Source organism: Scomber japonicus, chromosome 13, assembly GCF_027409825.1.
Source record: "Scomber japonicus isolate fScoJap1 chromosome 13, fScoJap1.pri, whole genome shotgun sequence".
Lineage (NCBI taxonomy): Eukaryota > Metazoa > Chordata > Actinopteri > Scombriformes > Scombridae > Scomber > Scomber japonicus.
Window position 1 is genome coordinate 29,232,529 of NC_070590.1, and position 19,907 is coordinate 29,252,435.

Below are 19,907 nucleotides of genomic sequence, written 5' to 3' on the forward strand. Positions count from 1 at the left end.
CAGGTGTATGTATTCCTTTTATAATGTAATATTTGGTATTGGAAAAAGGGCTGTGATTATTTGTGTTATTAAAGCAAATAGGCAGGTATCTCACATTCAGGGATTTTTTATATACTTTTGTAACTATTAAAGCTTCAGGAGTTTTTTTTAATTGAATTGTATCTCTAATAAAATAACTGGTAAGGATTATGGTGCATTTTCTGGGTGTTTTTTAATAATCCTTTTACAATAATGATAAGGCTGCAGTCCTGTGCTTTTATATTGCTATTTTTAATAAAAGTGGGTTTATTATTTTACTAGCATTATTGGCTCTCACTCTTGCAGCTGCATTTGACATTATAATGATCTGAGACAGTTCAGTGCAGAGAACCTGCTGTACAGAATGCTGAGGATCTCTATAAAGCACACATGAAGTCAACATCTGGAAGTAGACTTATTTACAAATCCATGATCCACAGATTGTAAAACTGACCACCAAGCCCCCCAAAAAAGTGTCACAAACCTTCCTGTCATGTGTCATTTGTGTGCCTCTACTGGAAAACAGAGTGCAGTATAACTACTTTTATTCAGTTTTTGTGAAGATTTGCTCTTATTAGTTTCAGGTCAGATTTCATCCTTCGGGCCCCATCTTGCGGTCGGCGAGACCGTGGCACATGTGTCTTTCCCCCGGCGCAGTTGTCATTTTCTCTTCCTGCGCCCACGTTGTCTAAATAGCAAATGCACTTACACCAGTCTGTGCGTCTATGGGCGTGTTGGTCTCTAGATGAGGTGTGGTCAGGCACGTTGGTGGTGCGTTGCTATTTTTAGGCAGAGGAAAGTGATTGAGCTACTGACCAAAAACAAACATGTCTAAAGTCGCTGGTGCATATGTTACTGTTATTTAAGGGAGCATCATCAAGAGTCCTATATGCTCCTATATAGGTGGATATATAGGAGCAGACACTGTGCTTGTTACCACACAGACGCACAGCAGCACACAAACATGCAAAACATTACAAATAAAAGTTTGTATTATGATGTACATTAACATATTAAAAATACATGTGATATTAGTTAATAATAAATAATAATTAAAATAATAAATAATAATATTTATCAGATTTAATTAATTGTAAAAAATGGAGAGCGCCGTTGTGGACAGTCCTAACAACCTATGAAAGTCTGTAGCCTCTGATGCTCACAGAGCACAGTGCTATTACACACAGGTGATCACTGTTTATTAAATCAGCTGATGACACCAGGCTGCTGCAGTATAACTACACACACCTCTACACTCATCATATCTCCATATTCTTCCTTTATATGAATTAAATGTGAGGTTAGCAGCTCATCAGCCAACTTTCCTTTCAGCAAAAGTAAGTCATGTTATATTGTTGAAACATTGCTGGGTAAATGCGCTGTTATAATAGCAATCCACCAATGTGACAGCGCTCCTGGATATTAAAGGGAATGAGAGATGACACTCTGATTGGTTTACCGCGTGTTACGCCCAAAACATGCCTATGATTAATGAGGGGACTTAAGTCCATCCCTTTTAGACCATGCGCCTGGCGCAGTGAACATTTTTCCTCTGTTAAAATAGCTAAAGTGGATTTGGACACTCCCCAAAGGCACTTGCGCCACACGCTTCACGCCATGCGTTATAGATCATTAAAATAGGGCCCTTCATTTACTGGTTGTCAATCAGTGACTCATTCTTACATACTGGAGCATCCATGAACACAAACTGGGACAATATAGGTATTAACGGAATAGAGATTTCAATTGAATAATCTCCTGATAGCAGGAATAAAATCCAAATGATTTTACCATTGAGAACACAGACTGTATACACTGTATAATACAGTAACATTTTCCACAGCAACTTTTCCTTTTCTCTGAATTTGCACTTAGTGGGATGAAAATGTACACACAGTACAGACCCATATTTTAGCTTTAGGGGTGCAGATACTGTATGTAAAGGTAAAACTCTACAAAACCTAGCACAAAGTTAGCCCGCACTGAAATGTCCCATGCAAGGTAGCATAAACCTCCTGATAACATATCTTACTAATGTTACTGGAAACTGAGGATAAAGTATGAATAATATTAAAATGGCACACAAACTAACTATTACATTAGGACAGCAATGGAGGAATATATTGTTGTGTGTGAAATACATCTAATATATCTAATGACTGCAAATTTCTCTGCTAATTATTTCTGGAGCAAAGTGAACCACTGAGAAGCTACAGATGATGAACTATTCATATAAAGGGGTGGGGTACCTCTAAGGAACAGCTGCACTTCAATGGGGTGGGTTGTCTGTAAAAACGTGTGATCATGATTGTGGGTTTTGTGTCTGCTTCCCTCCACCAACACCAAAGTAAAGTCACATTATCATGTTAATACATCAAATTAAAAACAAAAAAAGTTTTTTTTTTTATTAACAGTTTAGAAACACAACATTGTTTGCATCTCCCATTCCTGACTTTTTGTTTTCATCAACCCCCCCCCTCCCCCCTCAAAATGATCCAGAGTGCTGCACACACCCAAGCACACAGCTGACACAAAGTCCTGATCCAAATCCCTCCACCCCTCCTCCTCCTGCCCTGGTGAGGGAAAATAAAAGCCCTGAACATCTGAGCGAGAATCTGCACCACAGGGTAAATGGAGGTAAAGAGCAGTGACCAACACTAACGCACCACCTCTTCTACAACGTTTAGCAGCTTATGAGTCTTTGAAAACATGGAGTATGAAACACATTCAAGCACTTTTCAAAGGATTGAATTGGCATCAGTAGAAAAAAAAACAAAAAACAACTAACTCATGAATTACATCTAGTTCATTCAGCCGGGTCAGAGGAGTGGTGAAAGATGAAATGTGAAGACTTGGTTTTTAAATGTTTAAACACCACGGTTTGGCAGCTGGGTTTTTATAATTCATTCTCAGCGTGCATCTCCAACACTACCTGCTAGATGATGCACCTGAGCATCTGCTGCTTCTTTGCACTGTAGGGAACAGTAACAATGCTTCCATTAAGTCATTAGAAACTGTAAATGCTGGTGGTGTGGTAGTTACACTTCAGCAGGTTTATAAAGTTGGGGGATCATCAGTTCCATCAAGTAAACATACCAGAAAAAGAAGTGAAAGTGGCTTCTGACTGAGGAACAGACACTTTCCAAACTTTTACATAAGATGTAAGATATTATTAGTAGAGTTTAGTCTTTCTAATCTGACAGTCACTGTTGAGTTACTGCAGTATGACATGGCAAATCGTACCATGCCACAGCATTAATAATTATGATGAAGACAGATTATAGTTAATGCTTTGATTCACCAGATGAAAGAAGCTTTTCATTCTTATCAACTGTACTTTAAGTTTTCAATATTTAGAATGTATGTGTACACTTTTTGTCCAATGGCCAAATTCATTTTCAAATGAAGCAACAAAATCTTCCAAAGGACCCTAAATCAGCTCCAAAGCCACCAAACCCCCAACAAGTTGCGCACTTACTCAGCGGCTATGAATAAAGAATGCAGGCGTTAGGACAAATATGAACCTGAAAACACACTGTGGTCAAAGATTCAGATACATGAATTGTTCATGAATGAGTATAAGAGCACTCATCTATTTATCAAGTGTTCATTTAGCTATTTCAGTGCAGCCGAACACTGCTCACACCTCACCGTATCAGCACTGACGCCGTCATATGTTATAGGAGGGAAGTGATTTTGTCTTGACCCCCCCAGCATCTATCAGTCTCTGCTTTCTATTTGATAAACTGCTTCTTCTCGCTGTATAAGAGTCCATTAAAGACAGAAGGGGAGATGGACAGCACAGGAAGTGAAGGAGGAGGGGGAGAGGTGTGTGTATGTGTGTGTGTGTGGGGAGGGGGCCGGGGGGGCAAGATGAGTGGTCTCCAATCCTTATCCAATCAGCTTTCAGCAGTTCAACAAACAGGGGCATAAAGACAAAAAAAAAAAAAAAAGGAAAAAAAACCCAACAGATAAAAGAGTGAGGGGGAACTTGAACATTTATACACTGTCAATAAATATAGTGATTTTTTTTTCTCAGTTCCAGCTGTTATAATTCATCCCCTATGTGGTTCTCAGGTTCGGCCTTCTCCGTTGGTCCTGGAAGAGAGGACAGGAAAGGAAAAAAATCAACACTCTGTGTGTGTGTGTGTGTGTGTGTGTGTGTGTGTGTGTGTGTGTGTGTGTGTGTGAGAGAGATGTGAGATTACATCGACTGCATTCATATTTACAGAAAAGCACAAGTTCTGCTGAGTAACTCAATCCTATGCTTACTGATTTAACACAGCCAATCCAGAAGCTGTTGCTATGGTGATACCTTTTAGCTGAGCCTGAACCAGTGTGACATGAGAAGAGGCTTTGCCCTCTCTGCTGATGTTACACTCATCTCATTGTGACTGTGACAAATACTTTCAAATGCATTAGTATCAGGTTTAGAATTTAATCTACGAAATGAATTGTAACTTTTTATTATGAAGCCACAGCTGGGCAGCTACATTACATCTGTCATAACAGAGAGAGGACAATGAGCTTCAGCTTTGTGTTCATCACTTTCTGCACCAAAGTAATGCATGTTTCATCAGTTCCTGTTTTTATTTCTTTTTGGTCTGGTAAATGATGTAAGAACTTGTTAAAATGTCAAATTAAAAAGTCTCTTTTGGATGAGATGTGAATATAATTCAATGCTTTGCTGTTGTGATGTTTTATTACTTTTGAACAGATTTAAAAACAGAAACACAATCTATCATAATTTGGTGTTCTGACACTTTGGTTTTTCTTTTTACTCATTATCCACAAGTGATCACATTTCATTTCTGATAGTTTCATATCCCTTATTTAAGAAAATCAACAATTTTCATGTGCAGATAGTTACTGCAGTTACCGTGCAGATCAGTGTATTCCTATATAACCTATAAATCTAAGTCCTGATCATTGTTTCAGATAGCATCCCTTCTAAGGTTGCTCGGTGTATTGAGTCCCTTTCTTCAGCTGTACAGTCTAATCTTACAAACCTGTTATATTTGATCAGACAATGCACCTCAATGCAACCTATCATAAGCCCGTTCATCACATTACTGCAAGATCCAGCAGCATGACTCACATCACATCTATCTGATCTTTCTTACATTGGCTTCCTATCAGGTTTAGAATTCATGTTAAGGTTCTTGTTTTCACATGTACTTCAGTGCATGGTCAGGCAACTGTGTGCATCTCTAACCTGCACCATTATTACCGTAATTTCCGGACTATTAAGCACACCTAAATATAAGCTGCACCCACTGAATTTTTAAAAAAATATTTATTTTGAACATAAATACACTGCACATGTCTAAAAGCCGCAGGTGCCTACATTGAAACAAAAGAACTTTACACAGGCTTTAAAGCGATGGCTCGGCGTAATTTCGACCTAGCGTCATATGCACCATGAGGTCTATCTAATATAAAATAGTGGAGTTAGAGCCAGCAGCTGAATGTCTTAGTACAGGCGCTAACAGGACCACCAGTGTATCTGGTAAATGACCCCACTAATAATGCCTGGATTGTTATCAAACTTCTACATATTTAAATATTCATTCATCCCTACGTCCATTAGAATAATAAGTAAGACTTTGTAAACAGTGTGAGGTATGCATTACTGTCATGTTGATGCTGCTATGATTGGTGTAATCCCCTGTGGGAATGTGCAATATGTGTACTTATTATATGTATGTATTTATTGAGTCAACAGGTAGCATTATATCATTTATTGTTGTGCAAATGTACAACTTTACTTTTATTTTCTTTCTTTGTTCTTTTAACTATGGCGGCAGTGGTCTCAGCCGAGCCCAAGACAAATTTCCCTTCGGGGACAATAAAGTATATATCTATCTACAGTAGTATAAATAGGGTCTTTACTCATAAATCGATGCATTGGAAAGTTTGTAAGTACACCAGGAATTTATTAAAATAAACACTTTTACTCTGCTGCTACTGCTAAAGTTGTAAACATCGTCAAAATATCGCGCAAGATTTCAACAAAGCTTGTGAAACCGGGAAAAATCCATAAATTCATTGCAGCGTCATTGTTTGAGCCGCGTAGCTTCCTGATTGTCCCTCACTCTCTAAATGTGATTGTGACTTTAAAACTGTGGAAGTCTTCCTGTAGACATTATCTATGATCTCTGCTGACATCTTTAAAAGACAGGCCAGTTTGAATAAATGAGTCTGCAGTTTTGTCTCACCTCATAGTGTCTAGTGCTTGTAGTTTGTGTGTTTTAAGTTATATTGTATCTTATATTGTGCTATTTTTATGGTCCTATACAGTTTTACTCTTGTGAAGCACTTGCTCTGTGAAAGCTGTTATTTTAAATTGACTTCACTTACTTACTTATTGCAGCAGCTGTAGTTTATTAAAGATCATGTTAAAAAACAAGCAGTTGGCACCCTGAAGGATTAATAAACTCACTGACTGGATCTTATTATTATTGGATTAAGAAACACATGAGTTATGAGCCTCTAAGTTTAGTATTGTATTGCGTTTAATGTGTTTCAATTATTTTGTCCATACCCTAAAGTTCTCCAGCATCATCACCTGCTGGTTTGGCGGACCGACCTGTAGTTGTTGTTTCTTCTGTGGGTTGTGATTGGCTATCTGAATCTGTCTGTTTGGGGCTCTCCTCAGTGGGCGGGGCTTCACCTGGCAGCACTTCCTCTGCAGTTTCTGTATTTGAATAAAGAAATATATTAGAAGGGATGTTATGCTTTATTACACTTTATAATAGAACAATAAACTTTTATGACATGCATGATGACCCACCTTTGTTTTTGTCTGTCTCCTCTGTGGGAGGGATGACTTTCTCCTCGGCTGTGCTGTTGGTCTTGCTGCTTTTCTCAGAGCTCGTGCTGTTCTTGGCTTTGGCTTTAGCCTTTGGCTTGGCGAACTTGGCCTTGTTGAGCAGGTAGTTGACCTCTCGATCCAGGAGGGACAGTTTGGACTCGATGTCTTTGGACAGCAGGATGGGACGCTCCTTCGGGGAGCGTTTCTCCTGTTCGGCTATGGTCTCGTTCTTCCACGTCTGGAGCAGACAGAGTGTGTGAGGGAGTGTGTGGGTTCATTTGGAGGTTTAAAAAGGGGCACTCCTTCAAATTTTATAGATCTGTTACAGGAATACTACGGAGCTCGATAAGTTTTTAGATCTCCTCTACGGTTCAAGAGGAGCTTTCTAAACCCAGTGATGTCATCTGGGTTATTTCTTTTCTCAACTTGAGCATGCAGGCTTCAAATATACAACTGACAACGTGCAATATGACCAGAGGCCTGTACTACGAAGCTGGATTAACATACCCAGGATATCTCTCCGTTACCTGGGTTGACTTATCCAGACATTCACAATCTAGGATAAACTGTACTATGAAGCTGGTTATCAACTCGGTAATTGAACCCAGGGTTTTCCAATCTGGATCACTGAGCGCTCACATAAAGGGGAGGTGTTTGCAGCGTCTGACCAATCACAAACATGGAGAAACCCTGCAGAGCAGACTACTTTACCATGGAGGAGCAGACAATTATTCTTCAACTATATGAAGAATTCACATCATCCAGGCCAAAAGCAACACTGATGCTGCAGCAAAAGCCAGGAAGGAATGCTGCTTTTGTGCACTTTTGCAGCGATTACTCTCAAGATGTTCTTATTGAGACTTTTTGTCAGGTTTCCTGACACAAGTTCTGAAACTGGAGGTTATTTATTTATTGTACATGTAAAAGATAGACGAAAATATATATTTGAAAAATAAGCCTGGTTGCACATGAGGGATAGTCTGAATGTCCTGAAACCCTGAAGTTACCTCGATAAGAGAAAATCCAGCTTCGTAGTACAGGCCTCTGGAGGTTTGAGACACTATTCAACTGCATTATGGGAAATGTAGGATCCATTGTTTTTGGAGTTTGACCCATCTTATAGACTGAAAGGTTGGGTCTCTCAGCCTCTGCTGCTTCTATTTGAACCATTGCGTCTCACGTGATGCAACTTTATGTTATAGAGAAACAGATTTCCGGATTACCCCTTTAAAAAACAACAAATGAATGGACAACAACCACAGCTGGGAAAACTTCACCACCTACCGTCGTCTCATTGATCACTTTTTCTAACATATTCAGCTCGACTTCTGTGAAGATTTGGTCGTCTTCTGGAATCAGTTTGGCGCTCCTTTGAATGAAAATACATAAAAATCAGTCCACAGAAGAAAAAAACAACAACAACCACCAAATTACATCTGCCCTCCTCGCACGTGCTGCTCACCTCAGGAAGAAGCTGGAGGTGTTGAGCATGCTCTCCAGGGCGGCCAGGCGGTCGGGCCACTTGCGCCTCTCCTCCACCCTGAAGAACATGTCCTTACACAGGCTCCTCAGCTGAGACAGCCTCTCTCTCAGCTGCTTGGTGGTAGCAGTGTAGCCATCCTCGTCCATCCACTCAGATGCCTCGCGAAGCTTGGCGGAGATCTGTTCCTTGTCCTCCTCCGACACCACCAGTAGGTACTCATCCTGGTACATCTTGTCCTGGAGGGAGAAGAAGAAGTGCGGAGGCTTTTGGTGAGGTGCATGTTCTCCTCTTGCTGCCTACGTTCTGATTTTACTGGCTGTATTGTTTTTTTTACATCTAACATCTAAGCTTAACCGCAACTTCCTAAACTTACAGACAATTATTCAGATTTTGTTGCTCACCTGAGTCTCAAAGATAAAAGCTTCCAGACTGTTGAGCGTCTTTTCTCTTTCATGTTTGGCCAAGTCTCTGTCTGTCAGATCCTGCAGCCTGAAAACATACACAGACTTGTTTACAGCTGATAAGACAGACAAGAGGGCAGATAAGAGCTGAAAATGAATGGAGAAAAAAAGCTGCTTTACTTCTTTTTGGAGGAAGACAGATCATCAGCGGTGGGGTTGAGGATGTCGTTGATGATGAGTTCCACTGCGATGTCTTCAGAGATCTTGCTCTTCTTCTGAGGTTTTGCCTTCTTCTCGGCTTCCTTCTCTGCCTCGGCATTTGCAGGTTTCTCTCCGTCCTTTTCCTCCTTTACCAAAACAGATGAATGCTTACTTTCAATACCTAGTGTCTCTCAAACAAAAGGTATAATCAAGTGTGCAGCACAGATGATGTGACAGGATCTTACCTTGTCATCAGTGTTGCTGCCTGCGTCATCCTTCTTCTCCTGGCTTTTCTCCTCTGGTTCACTTTTCTCTGTTTGTTCCTGCTTCTCTTTGGGAGCCTCTTCCTTCTGACCCTTGTCCTTGCTGTCCTCGTCCTTGCCTTCGCTTCCAGACTCTGGAGGCACTTCCTCTTCATCCTGGAATCGATCAGGGAGCATGTGTTCATTGATAAGTTGGGAAATGATGATGTAAAAGCTACTGCATGGAAGTACAGTAGTGATAAATATAGTATTGTGTGTTTTTTTATAATCCTAGTAAACATCTCTATGATAAACTGTGTCTTTTACAGCTCAGCACTTACCTGGACAGGTTCAGTTCCATTGGAGGCGGGTTCTGAGGATCCTCCTCCAAATAAGGTGGAGATTGTGTTTCCCAGTTCTGAAAGACAACACAGTGTTGGCTCAGTCATACACAGTAATACAGGATGTTGTGTTACAATGTGTTAGTCCTGTATCTTATCACTGCTGATCACCCAACTGCTGTTTCTAGATAAATCAGGTAACAGAAGAATAGTGGTTGATCATAGTGGATTAACAGCTGTTCTCTAAATAATATTGTAATATACAAACAGCTCTTAGCTGCATTCAGTTGATAGATGGTATAATATTTGAACTTTAAATAAAATTTAAAAATAACAGAATGATAGTTTGGTGAAGCTGTTTATATAATCACATGAATCGAACAATGTTTATGTTGTAATATTATTGCATTTACCATTATATTACATACTGAGTTTTCTTTTCTTTTTTTACATTTTAGAACTGTAAAACAACCTATGGACATTTCTTTTAGCTGGAATTTTCCTGTTACCCCCAATATACAGAAATATAAATAAAATGCATCATTTTTATACTTTTGTGCAGCTGATATGCATTTTTATTATGCAAATGTACAAATTTGACCTGTGTTTATAAAAAAAGGTCAAAAATAAGCATTCAAACATGTTGCTGTATTCATCATAAAATAGTGATTGTGAATGTCTTTTTTCCATAAGAATTTATGAATGTGAATTGTTGTTGAGTATATGAACAGTATGTCAGAGTTAAGGTCACATCATATAATAATAATAATAATAATACTAATAATAATAATAATAATAATACAGACAATGTATGTGCACTGTAATGCATTTCAAGAATAACACATGAAACTAGTTGGAAGTTGGAAAGGAGGCAATGAAAGCAATCTGACATCTTCTACAAAAGCAGGCAGACAGGTGAGTATATGTGTGTGTGTGTGTGTGTGTGTATTCTGCAGCCTGGTGTCAGAGTAATATTTAATGAAAGTAAACATTGTGGACAGCTGTGTGTAATGACTCTGTGCTGCAGGATCAGAACAGAACAGTCCTGCTGCCTTCACATGCTGCAGAGATTTAATGAACTGATACTGTAAGAATCAATCATGTTCATTTATAGATAACACACACTGCTTTAACCATATTTATCACACATACGGAAAAACAAGCTTCAAAGTCAGGAAATGTGGGAGTTGTACCACCATGAAAATAAGTCCAGAAATGTCACTAACTGTACATTCTGCACAGCTGAGGTTACAGATGTTACAGATGTTACATTCCAAAACCTACTGGTTAATGTAGACTCCTCTTCTTTCTCCTCCACAATGGTTTCAAAGACAGACTCCACCTGTGGACGAAAATCACAACCATGAAAAAATATTACTTGACTGATTAATGCAACTATAAATATTAGATTCTGTGAATTAACTCCATAATTACAGCCCAGAGAAGTTGTTGCTGAGAGCATGTGTATAAAGCCTGGCTTCATAGTGCATGATGTGTACATGTGCTGTGCCTGTGTTTGTGTTTGTGTTTACTCACTTGTTGATTTATACGATTATGTACGCATAAATCTTCTGATGTTTTTTCTTTTTTTAAATTAATCTACTTTTGAGTTAATCTCATTTCTTGAAGTCAAGTGTGTTTGGCTTTAATTTTAATAAGCCTCACAAACACCATGGCAACCAAGTCTAAACCAATATGTCTGACATGAGAGCTGTTACAGACAAAAGGGAGTTGTGCCCGTTATCCACATACAACGTTGTTCTTTCATACCTGCAGCATGTGATACTGGTGTGTGCTGTTGTTTAACCACAGAATGCTGAATGCTTTTTTCCCCCCAGTGGAGCATGTAGTAACTGTTTCTCTCAGTTTGCTTGTGTGAATGTTCAACGAGCTGAATGGATGAAAACGTGTCACTGACCCGGTCCAGCAAGAGAACACCACTTTCATCCATGTTGAAATGAGCTTTGATGCCTTTAGACTCAGCGTCTGTGTGCTTCTGAAAGCTGCTTCCCACTCCAGACAGTCTGACTGTGGTCAGGTTCAGAGAGCCAAATACACTGCAACACATGACAACAACAAGGATTACAATCAAATATACTTAAATCTAAATCTGTTTTTTTATTATTATTCTTTTTTTAATTTCCATTTCTAGCTCAAACTGTCCTGAATACAGTTGAAATGATCTAATCTCTGTGCAGTATTGTCATTCAGGAAGCAAAAAGTGCTGAACAAGCAGCTATCCAACCTGAGGTCTTCCTGTGAGAGGAAGCTGAGATCTCCGTAGTTGATGTCAAAAGCAAAGTCATCGCTGTAGCGGTTGAATGTGATGACCTTACGCTGAGGGTAGGGCGCCATCCTCTGGAAGAGGATACGCTTGTTGTGTTTCACTGTTTTGGTCCCTTCTTCCTCCGTCTCACGGTTAAACTCCACCTGCATTCAGGAGATCTTTTTACATTCAAGTTTGCAACAGTGAACAATGAATAGGATCTGCTTCAAATATGACTAATGGTCACAGTGAGATGAATCCATTGTTTGTAAGCTGATGTAATTGACATTGATCATGAAGCAGTGATGACCTCACTGACCTGAATGGGGAACACAGCTGCGTCTCGGACCAGGAAAGGTTTGACTTTGAAGGCCTTGCTGAGTGCAGCAGCTTGGTACACTGCACCCATGGCTGCTGCCTCATCTGCATTGATGTTCTTCCCCAGCTCCTCTCTATATACACGCACACACACACACACACACACACACACACACACACACACGCACGCACGCACACGCACACACATGCACACGCACGCACACGCACGCGCGCACACACACACGCGCACACACACACGCGCACACACACACGCGCACACACACACACACAGTTACAACTACAGCCACGCGGAGGACTGGAAATCTTTATTTACATGGTTTAAAATTAAGTCATTCAAATGAGAGTAACGTCTCTGTGGTTAACACTCACTTCTCCACAGCTTTGAGCAGCACTTCCTGAACCTTGGGGACACGGGTGGAGCCGCCTACTAAAATCACCTGCTCGATTTCATCCTGTTGGCAGAAAGAGGAGATCAGATTACCTTATATACTTAACTTCTAGCTCACTCAGTGCCTACATAGACATTTCATCAGTCCACATTTTTAGATGGCAAACAGCCATCATTTGTTTTTGTGCTACTTATCACTTTGTCACAGTGAGGTTAGATATATTCAGCTGATGGATGGATTTATATTTAAAAGAAACAGACATTCATTACCATGGTTTTAATCACACATTTCCATTTTCTATTCACCTAATGTGTTTTCTAATTACTAAAACTATTGCCTAAATATGTTTTTCATGACCAGTTTTTAAATTAAAACTTTAAAAAAAATAAAATAAATAAAAATAATAATAATAATAATAATACAGCAAATGAAGCAGGCAGTACATTACATCTCCACCAAACAGGAAACACCTGTAAGTGGCTCTACTGTATATACATGTGTATATTACAGTGTATTACAGTGTATATCATTAAAACCTCTGAGGATTATAGAGTCAGTATAAACATTTAAAAATCATCAGGGGCAATGATGGAAATAGGACCAGGACTTTATCAATCTATCCTGATAAGGTTAGAATGATATATTGTACTTTATAATATTAGTTATACATTAATACATCAAAATGAATAGGGAAAAGCTGCTCCCTCTATAAACCCAAATACCACCCAACAACATAAAGTTAGCTCTAACATCTGGTACAACACTTCATTGTGACAGTGACTGAGGAGTTTAACAATCTTAAAAGGTTATGTCATCCCCTCATAAACACCATATGTAGAGTATACAGGGGTCTATATGTTGATATGACTAACATCAGACCTGTTACACACAGACTGTGGTGCATGCAGTGAGAATACTGACCAGCTTCATCTCTGCAGAAGTGAGGGCGTCCTGCACCGGTCGAGGAACTCTTTCAAACAGATCTGAACACAGCTTTTCAAACTCTGCTCTGGTCACTTTAGCTTTGAAGTCAATGTCATCCATCAGACCTTCTACCTGAAAACACATTGATTCTTTCACTACAATGATCATCGCATCATTTTAAAATCATCGACATGCATCGAAGCTCCTCAAACTTGACTTTAAGATCACATCACTCGTCTCACCTGAGCCATGAACTCAGCGTTTGCACTGAGCACCGTCTTGAGCCTCTGAGCCTCTTTGAGGAGCTTAGCCATGGCTCGGTGGTTCTCCCTCACATCCTTCTGACTCTTCTTCTGCTCGTTGAACAGCTTGGCCAAGTGGTCCCGGAGTCTCAGGTCCATCTCAAAGCCCCCCAACCCACGGTCGAATCTAGAGCCAGAACAAGACAACGCTTCAGTTGGCATGGATGCTTGTGAAGTTATATTCTGAGAAAGTGAAATGTAATTTGGGAGGTTTGCCTTTACAATATTTATATTTAAAGAAGCCCCACAATAATCAAACACCCACATGAAGCATCTCTAATAATCCCATGTGTGTAGATATTCATTAAGAGTTTTAATGGCTCAGCCAGGCAGCCAGACACATGTCAAGAAATCTCTAACAAAATCCTGATTGTGTCACTTAAAGCTCAGTGTTCATTTAGAAATGATTTATATTATCACACTGCTACAGCTGCTGGCAGATGTTAAGTCTACTCAAAATGAATGTAACATTATACATACCCTGCTTTATCTACAGTCAGACTTTGCACTGTGTATACGTTTATCACGTATTATTTGAGAGATTTTGAAATGAAAAATTATATATTTTTAATCTATGAGTTTTCTATCAATTAAAAATGACCACAATATACTTTAATGAGTTAAATCTGTACTGTAAATATTGTTATTGATGTACTTTAATTGCTATAGGATGGAAGGTATTATTGATTCCCCCAAGGGAGAAATTCAAAATTCACACCAGCATAATGGTGAAAGTGATCTAAAAAATTTAAGTTTAATTTAATTTAAATTAAATATTATATACAATAAAAAATCTAATCTATGTAAAATGATCTAATTATATAAATCTACAATACACATACATTCCTGATGTGCAATGTCCCTGGGATTAAACAGTAAGGACAGTTCAGTGTTATTAGTGGGAGTGGGAGGTACTAGCAGCTGGAATTCATTGTTATTATGTTGCATCACCAGGTGACACCTTATCGTATTATTTATATAGTCATCATCACTCTGTAGCTTATATTAGAAAGATTTGTAATATTTCATGTCATAATAAGTATTGCTGTCATGGTTATGATGAGTTATTGATTGTACTTAGGAACCAGTGTGAGCATAGTGAAGCAGGTAAGATACAAACAGCACACTATCTGTGGTTTTCATTTGTACTTCCTTTTCTCTGGAACCACTCAAAGTTTTTCCTTCCTTCACCTTTCAGAAAATACATTTATTTTCATCTTTGTCTCTCCACAGACCACATGTTAACATCTGCAGTGGACAGAAACATCCTGACACACTGACACAGTCACACAGCACACACTCAGTCACAGCTGTCTGGAGTACACATCACACTTGTACTGTTGCTACAAGATATCAAGATCTTGATCTACAAGATATTGATCTGCAGCTACACTTCAGCTGGAAGTCGATATCTCTGCATGGTATGTGTGTGTGTGTGTGTGTGTGTGTGTGTGTGTGGACTCTTATCTGGATGTGTCTTCCTGTTTTTAAAGTTTCAGAAAGGATGAGGAGGCTGAGATAGACTAAAGAACATCATCCTGTAGAGTTCTTATCTTTCCATGTTTACAGCTGAAGCTACTGACTGCTGACTACTCCTGCATTTTCATTTCTCCACATAAAGCCACAAAGTATTCAATATAAAATAAAAATCACATAAATAAAGAACATTAAATATACAGTATAAGTAAGAACTAGTGAATTACAACTAAAATTATAATCAGGAAAATTCAGTTCTGTATCACATGCCCCGTCCTATCTCCAGCTAGCTCCTGTTAACTCCAATAACCACAGAGAAAGTGTGCCTTTACTTTTCAGTGCTGTTTGTCTTGTGTGAACATCTGTACTGTGTTAACGTGAAGCAGCCTCCAGCTGTTTGAATGACTTCTTCATTGTTGTTGATGTAACTAACAGCAGCTACTGCAGCCACATTTGGCAGCAGGTGAAGACTGAGACCATGTGACGGGAAACCTTTTAGAAACATGTCTATTATGTAGATAATGGGGGTCAAAATAACATTGAATGATGACAAAGCATTTCAATTTTTAAGAGGTAAATCATAACATTTATTATTAACAAAGAACATTTATTTATTTAATACTGAACATTTCAGAGTTCCACTTTCACACCAAACTGTTCTGTCTTAAAAAGATGTCAAATCTTCTAGAAGATGAAGAAAGTAGTCCCTTTACTAGTCTCTTTATTCTTTCTTATTGCTGCTCTTCTATTTTAATGTTCACTTTGCTGCTGTAATAACGCAAATGTTTCCATCGTGGGACTAATAAAGGAATATCTTATCTTATGATTTTAAATAAATGTTTCATCACCTCACTTTTCTAAATTTCAACCCCTCTTTAATACAACAGACTTCTCCCTCTGTACATGAGACACAATCAACACTGTGCTTGTATGAGTGTGTATCAGTGGACTCACCCGACTCCTCGGATCTGCAGCTGCGGCTGGGTGCCAGTCTCTTTGGTTTTAACTGTCTGATATGTGACAATGGTTGCCGTGGTGCTGCCTGAGCCCATATCATAGAACATGACATTCTGAAAAACAACCACATCACACTGTCACACACTGGTAGTCACTTCTCAGTGCAGCTTGTGTTCACACACTGTTAAACACAGAGACATTCATGCCAACATGACCTCGATATAAAGCTGTTGTCAGCAGACTGACAGATTCTTATCAAGTACTCATCCTGGAAATGATCAAGCTGGTGAGTCTATATTATTATATTTTGTTTCCTACTGAACATTTGTACATTTTGTAAAACTGTTCACATGAATTTTCATTCGCAATGAACCTCAAAGTGCTACAGTATTAAAAATATATAGCAATGAAAATAACAAGAGTTAAGATGAAAAAGTGGTTGCCAGTGGTTACTGAAGCTATAGTGGGTGGTGGTGGTGGTGGTGGTGGTGGTGGTGGACTGGACTGCATTATATTGAAAGGTGTTTGTAATATATTGTCCCCCTCATGTTGAACAAAAACTTGTAGAAGCAAATGTAGAAGCTTCATAAAAGCAGAATTAATGACAGAGCTGTTATATTAGATCAAGTAGAATGCACAGGTGTTCCTAATAAAGTGCTCAGTGAGAGTATAGTTCATCATTTCCTATATTAGCTGTACATTATAGTACATACTCACACAGGAGGAGACTATTTTGATGTAATGATGAAACATGTAGCCCAGTGCAGCTTGGGGTTCTAGTCTGCATATGCTCATTCATTCATTTGTTGACATAAGGAAAAAAAAGACTCGTCCTCTACAGTGTGTAATTTGGGAGTAACGCTGACTCTGCACCTTGACCGTGTTGTCGATATCTTTCCTCCTGAAAACCCCGTAGTTCAAGGCCACGGCCGTGTTGTCGTTGATGAGCTGGAGGACCTTTAGACCTGCCATCTGTGCAGCCTGCAGGATGGCCCTGCGCTCTGCCTGGTTGAAGAAGGCTGGGACGGTGATCACTGCGTCTTTGATCGGTTGTTCTGTGAGTTTTAAATCAGGAGGAGTGACAAAAAAAAGACAAATGAATACACTTCATGTCATATACGTACAGTGATGCTTTGTATTCACAAGCAAACTGAACTGACCTGCGAAGTCCTGAGCCAGTCCACGAGAGTAATTGAGCATCATCCCGAGAAGCTCCTCAGGTGTGTACTGCAGCTCTCTGACAGGAAAAAAAGCAGAAAGATTATATTCCTGTCTATAATCTGCTCCTGATGTTTCCATGACAACTTTATTGTAACCCTGACCAGCATCCCCTGATCGGTCATGTTATTAGAAACATCTGTAATGGAGGTGAAAACAAATAAGGACTCTGTAGGATAGCACAGTGTGACACTACATTACAACAGATAGATAGAGAACAGTTCATCATCTTCTTCTTACTCTGAGTTTTTAAAGTAGACAGTATCTCGGACCGGGTCCTCCTGCAGCTGGTGCTCAGGGAAGTGTTTCTGGTAGAGCTCCACCTGCAGGTTGTTGTGCTTCTTGCCCAGGAGGCTTTGCAGGTGTCTGAAGACAGTTTTGGGGTTCTTCACAGACTGAAACACATGCAACACACACAACAATTAATAACATACAAGAAGAAGACTCATATGATTTTGACATGAGTGATCAGATTTTTTTTGGGGGGGTGTGGGGGGGTGGATTTGAGAACATGTCATACCACTCCTAATGCAGAATCTCCAAAAAGTCTTTCATTTTCTTTCAGACATACAACATTGGGTGTTTTCCTCCTCGACTCCCTGAAGATAAAACACAACAAACATGACATGACCACACTACCTTCATTTTACTTCCTCTGTACATTCATTTAGCTTGCATGTAAGTGAAATTGAAAACTTACATTTCCTCAACAAGCAAACCCAGCTGTGCACACTCACTGCACAGCTGCACAAAGTCATACTCACTTGTTGAGAACGATCTCCATCGGCACACCGGGTTTCACGATGGCCATCTTCATCCACTCGCTGCCCAGGTCGACTGACATGACAGCTACAGTATCTGCAGACACAAATACATGTGTAAGACATCCTGAAGGACAGCAGCAGAGTGGCAGCAACGATCCAGCTTATCTATTTCCAAACACTGATCAATAAAAGCTTTGTGTATTCGCTGCTGCGCCGACACTGTAAAACTGTGCTGTAGCTAAAGTCGGCACAGTGTGTGATTAGCAGAGAAATCTACCGACAGTGTTTCATGTATGCTGATGGATCAGATTACCTGTGTGTGAAGGCAACATCGCCAGAACAAGGCAGAAGAGAGCAACCAGTGGCAGCTTCCTCCCCGCCATGATGAGCTGTGAAGATGAACAAATCAAACATTCATGTGAGATCAAGTGAGTGGATATTAACAGATGCTTGTTCGTCCATAATTGCCCTTTGTGCTAAAGCTTCAGCTTCAGCTCAGAAACCTCATCACACACCACCTTTCATCTCCTGCTTCTCTCTTTGTTCATCCACCTTCTGTCCAGATCTGTCGCTCCATTCATAAAGTGTGAGCAGGTGAGGTGGGGGTCAACAGGATGACGTCCAACTTGCTCTCTCTCTTTTTACTTGTACATGCAAGTTTGTAGTTTAAAAAAGGCCAGTTTCATCATTCATTACTCTGAGAAATATCCAATCTCTGTGTATGTTCCCTCACAGATGCTAATGAGGTTAAGATTAACTTTAAGTGAGATCAGTGTGCCACTGCCAAGTAGTGACATGGCCTTTATCCAAGAATATGCAAAGCATCCAATGAACCTGGCCCCACCTACAAAGGTGTAGACACTTGGCAAACACGTGGCATTAATGCCATTGTCAGGCTTTAGGGCTGGTTAACGCTTTCATATCTACAAGGAGTCACAGTGTGTCTGCACTCTGCACTCAACAGGACAGTGTGTGCTTCAAGTTCAAGGGTGCAGATCCACTACACACTGTAGCCAGAGCTTAACATTAGGGTTGTGTTTTAGGGAGCAAACAACAGGCAATCTGCACGGAAACTTCTAGCCCACCGGTGAGGCTGTGACGCACGAATGCAAAATGGATGCAGGAGTGAAATCCTCCTGATTAATAAGCAGCAGGAGCATTGTGCCGGCTTCTAGAAACCAGTGCATACACAGGCTAACCACAGGACAACTTACTGCTCTGTATTATACTGACAAACACAACGATTAGTGTTTAGCTTTACACCTTTAACCGTTAACCCTTCTCATTCAGAGACATCGTTGAGCATCTGCAAACCTCTGCACACACACACAAGCAGCTGTGTTCAGCTGGAGGAAATATCGAGAAGAGAAATTGACAGCTACTGTTAGCTAGCTGCATGTCTGACACCATCAATAAGAAAGCATGATTGACACACTCTGCTGTGGGAGGAACTTACCTTCACTCCGCCGGGACAAATGAAAGTGTGAAGGGACTACCGACAGCGTGTACTCCTCCGGGCGGCCTGTGAGATTAGTTTCCGTTTTTTCAGCGCTGCTTGTGAGCCTCTTTGTTGTCACACTTGGTAGTTTTTAGTTCCTCTTATCACCGGCTTGCTCTCAGCAGTCGGGCCCGGAACGCGGCGTCACCTCATTGGATCCACTGAAGCCGCTGCTGGGACGAAAACTATCGTCAAGTTCAACGCAACACGACATAGTATTTCCGGTTAGCATTTCAGAGTAAAATACATTGTAAACGTGCAGGTGTTTTCGATT

At 40.0% G+C, this 19,907-nt stretch overlaps 1 protein-coding gene across 3 annotated transcripts; it reads right to left on the bottom strand.

Annotated features, from left to right (window-relative positions):
- Window positions 1-2,397: 2,397 nt before the first annotated feature.
- hyou1 (hypoxia up-regulated 1) lies at window positions 2,398-19,780 on the bottom strand. 3 transcript variants are annotated; one of them, XM_053332036.1, is made up of 24 exons: window positions 19,592-19,780; window positions 18,449-18,524; window positions 18,136-18,229; window positions 17,892-17,970; window positions 17,612-17,766; window positions 17,314-17,390; window positions 17,027-17,208; window positions 16,151-16,266; window positions 13,661-13,847; window positions 13,416-13,550; window positions 12,475-12,557; window positions 12,086-12,218; window positions 11,746-11,930; window positions 11,419-11,557; window positions 10,785-10,842; window positions 9,501-9,577; window positions 9,163-9,336; window positions 8,897-9,063; window positions 8,717-8,804; window positions 8,295-8,551; window positions 8,117-8,201; window positions 6,812-7,070; window positions 6,608-6,715; window positions 2,398-4,116 (listed from the first exon to the last, which is right to left on the bottom strand). In XM_053332036.1, exons 2-24 carry the CDS (start codon window positions 18,516-18,518, stop codon window positions 4,067-4,069), a joined length of 2,958 nt encoding a protein of 985 aa, XP_053188011.1. In that variant the 5' UTR covers window positions 18,519-18,524; window positions 19,592-19,780; the 3' UTR covers window positions 2,398-4,066. The 3 variants fall into 3 exon arrangements, with proteins under 3 accessions (XP_053188011.1, XP_053188010.1, XP_053188012.1); XM_053332035.1 differs by having other exon boundaries at window positions 6,587-6,715; XM_053332037.1 differs by having other exon boundaries at window positions 6,563-6,715.
- Between the last annotated feature and the right edge of the window lie 127 nt (window positions 19,781-19,907).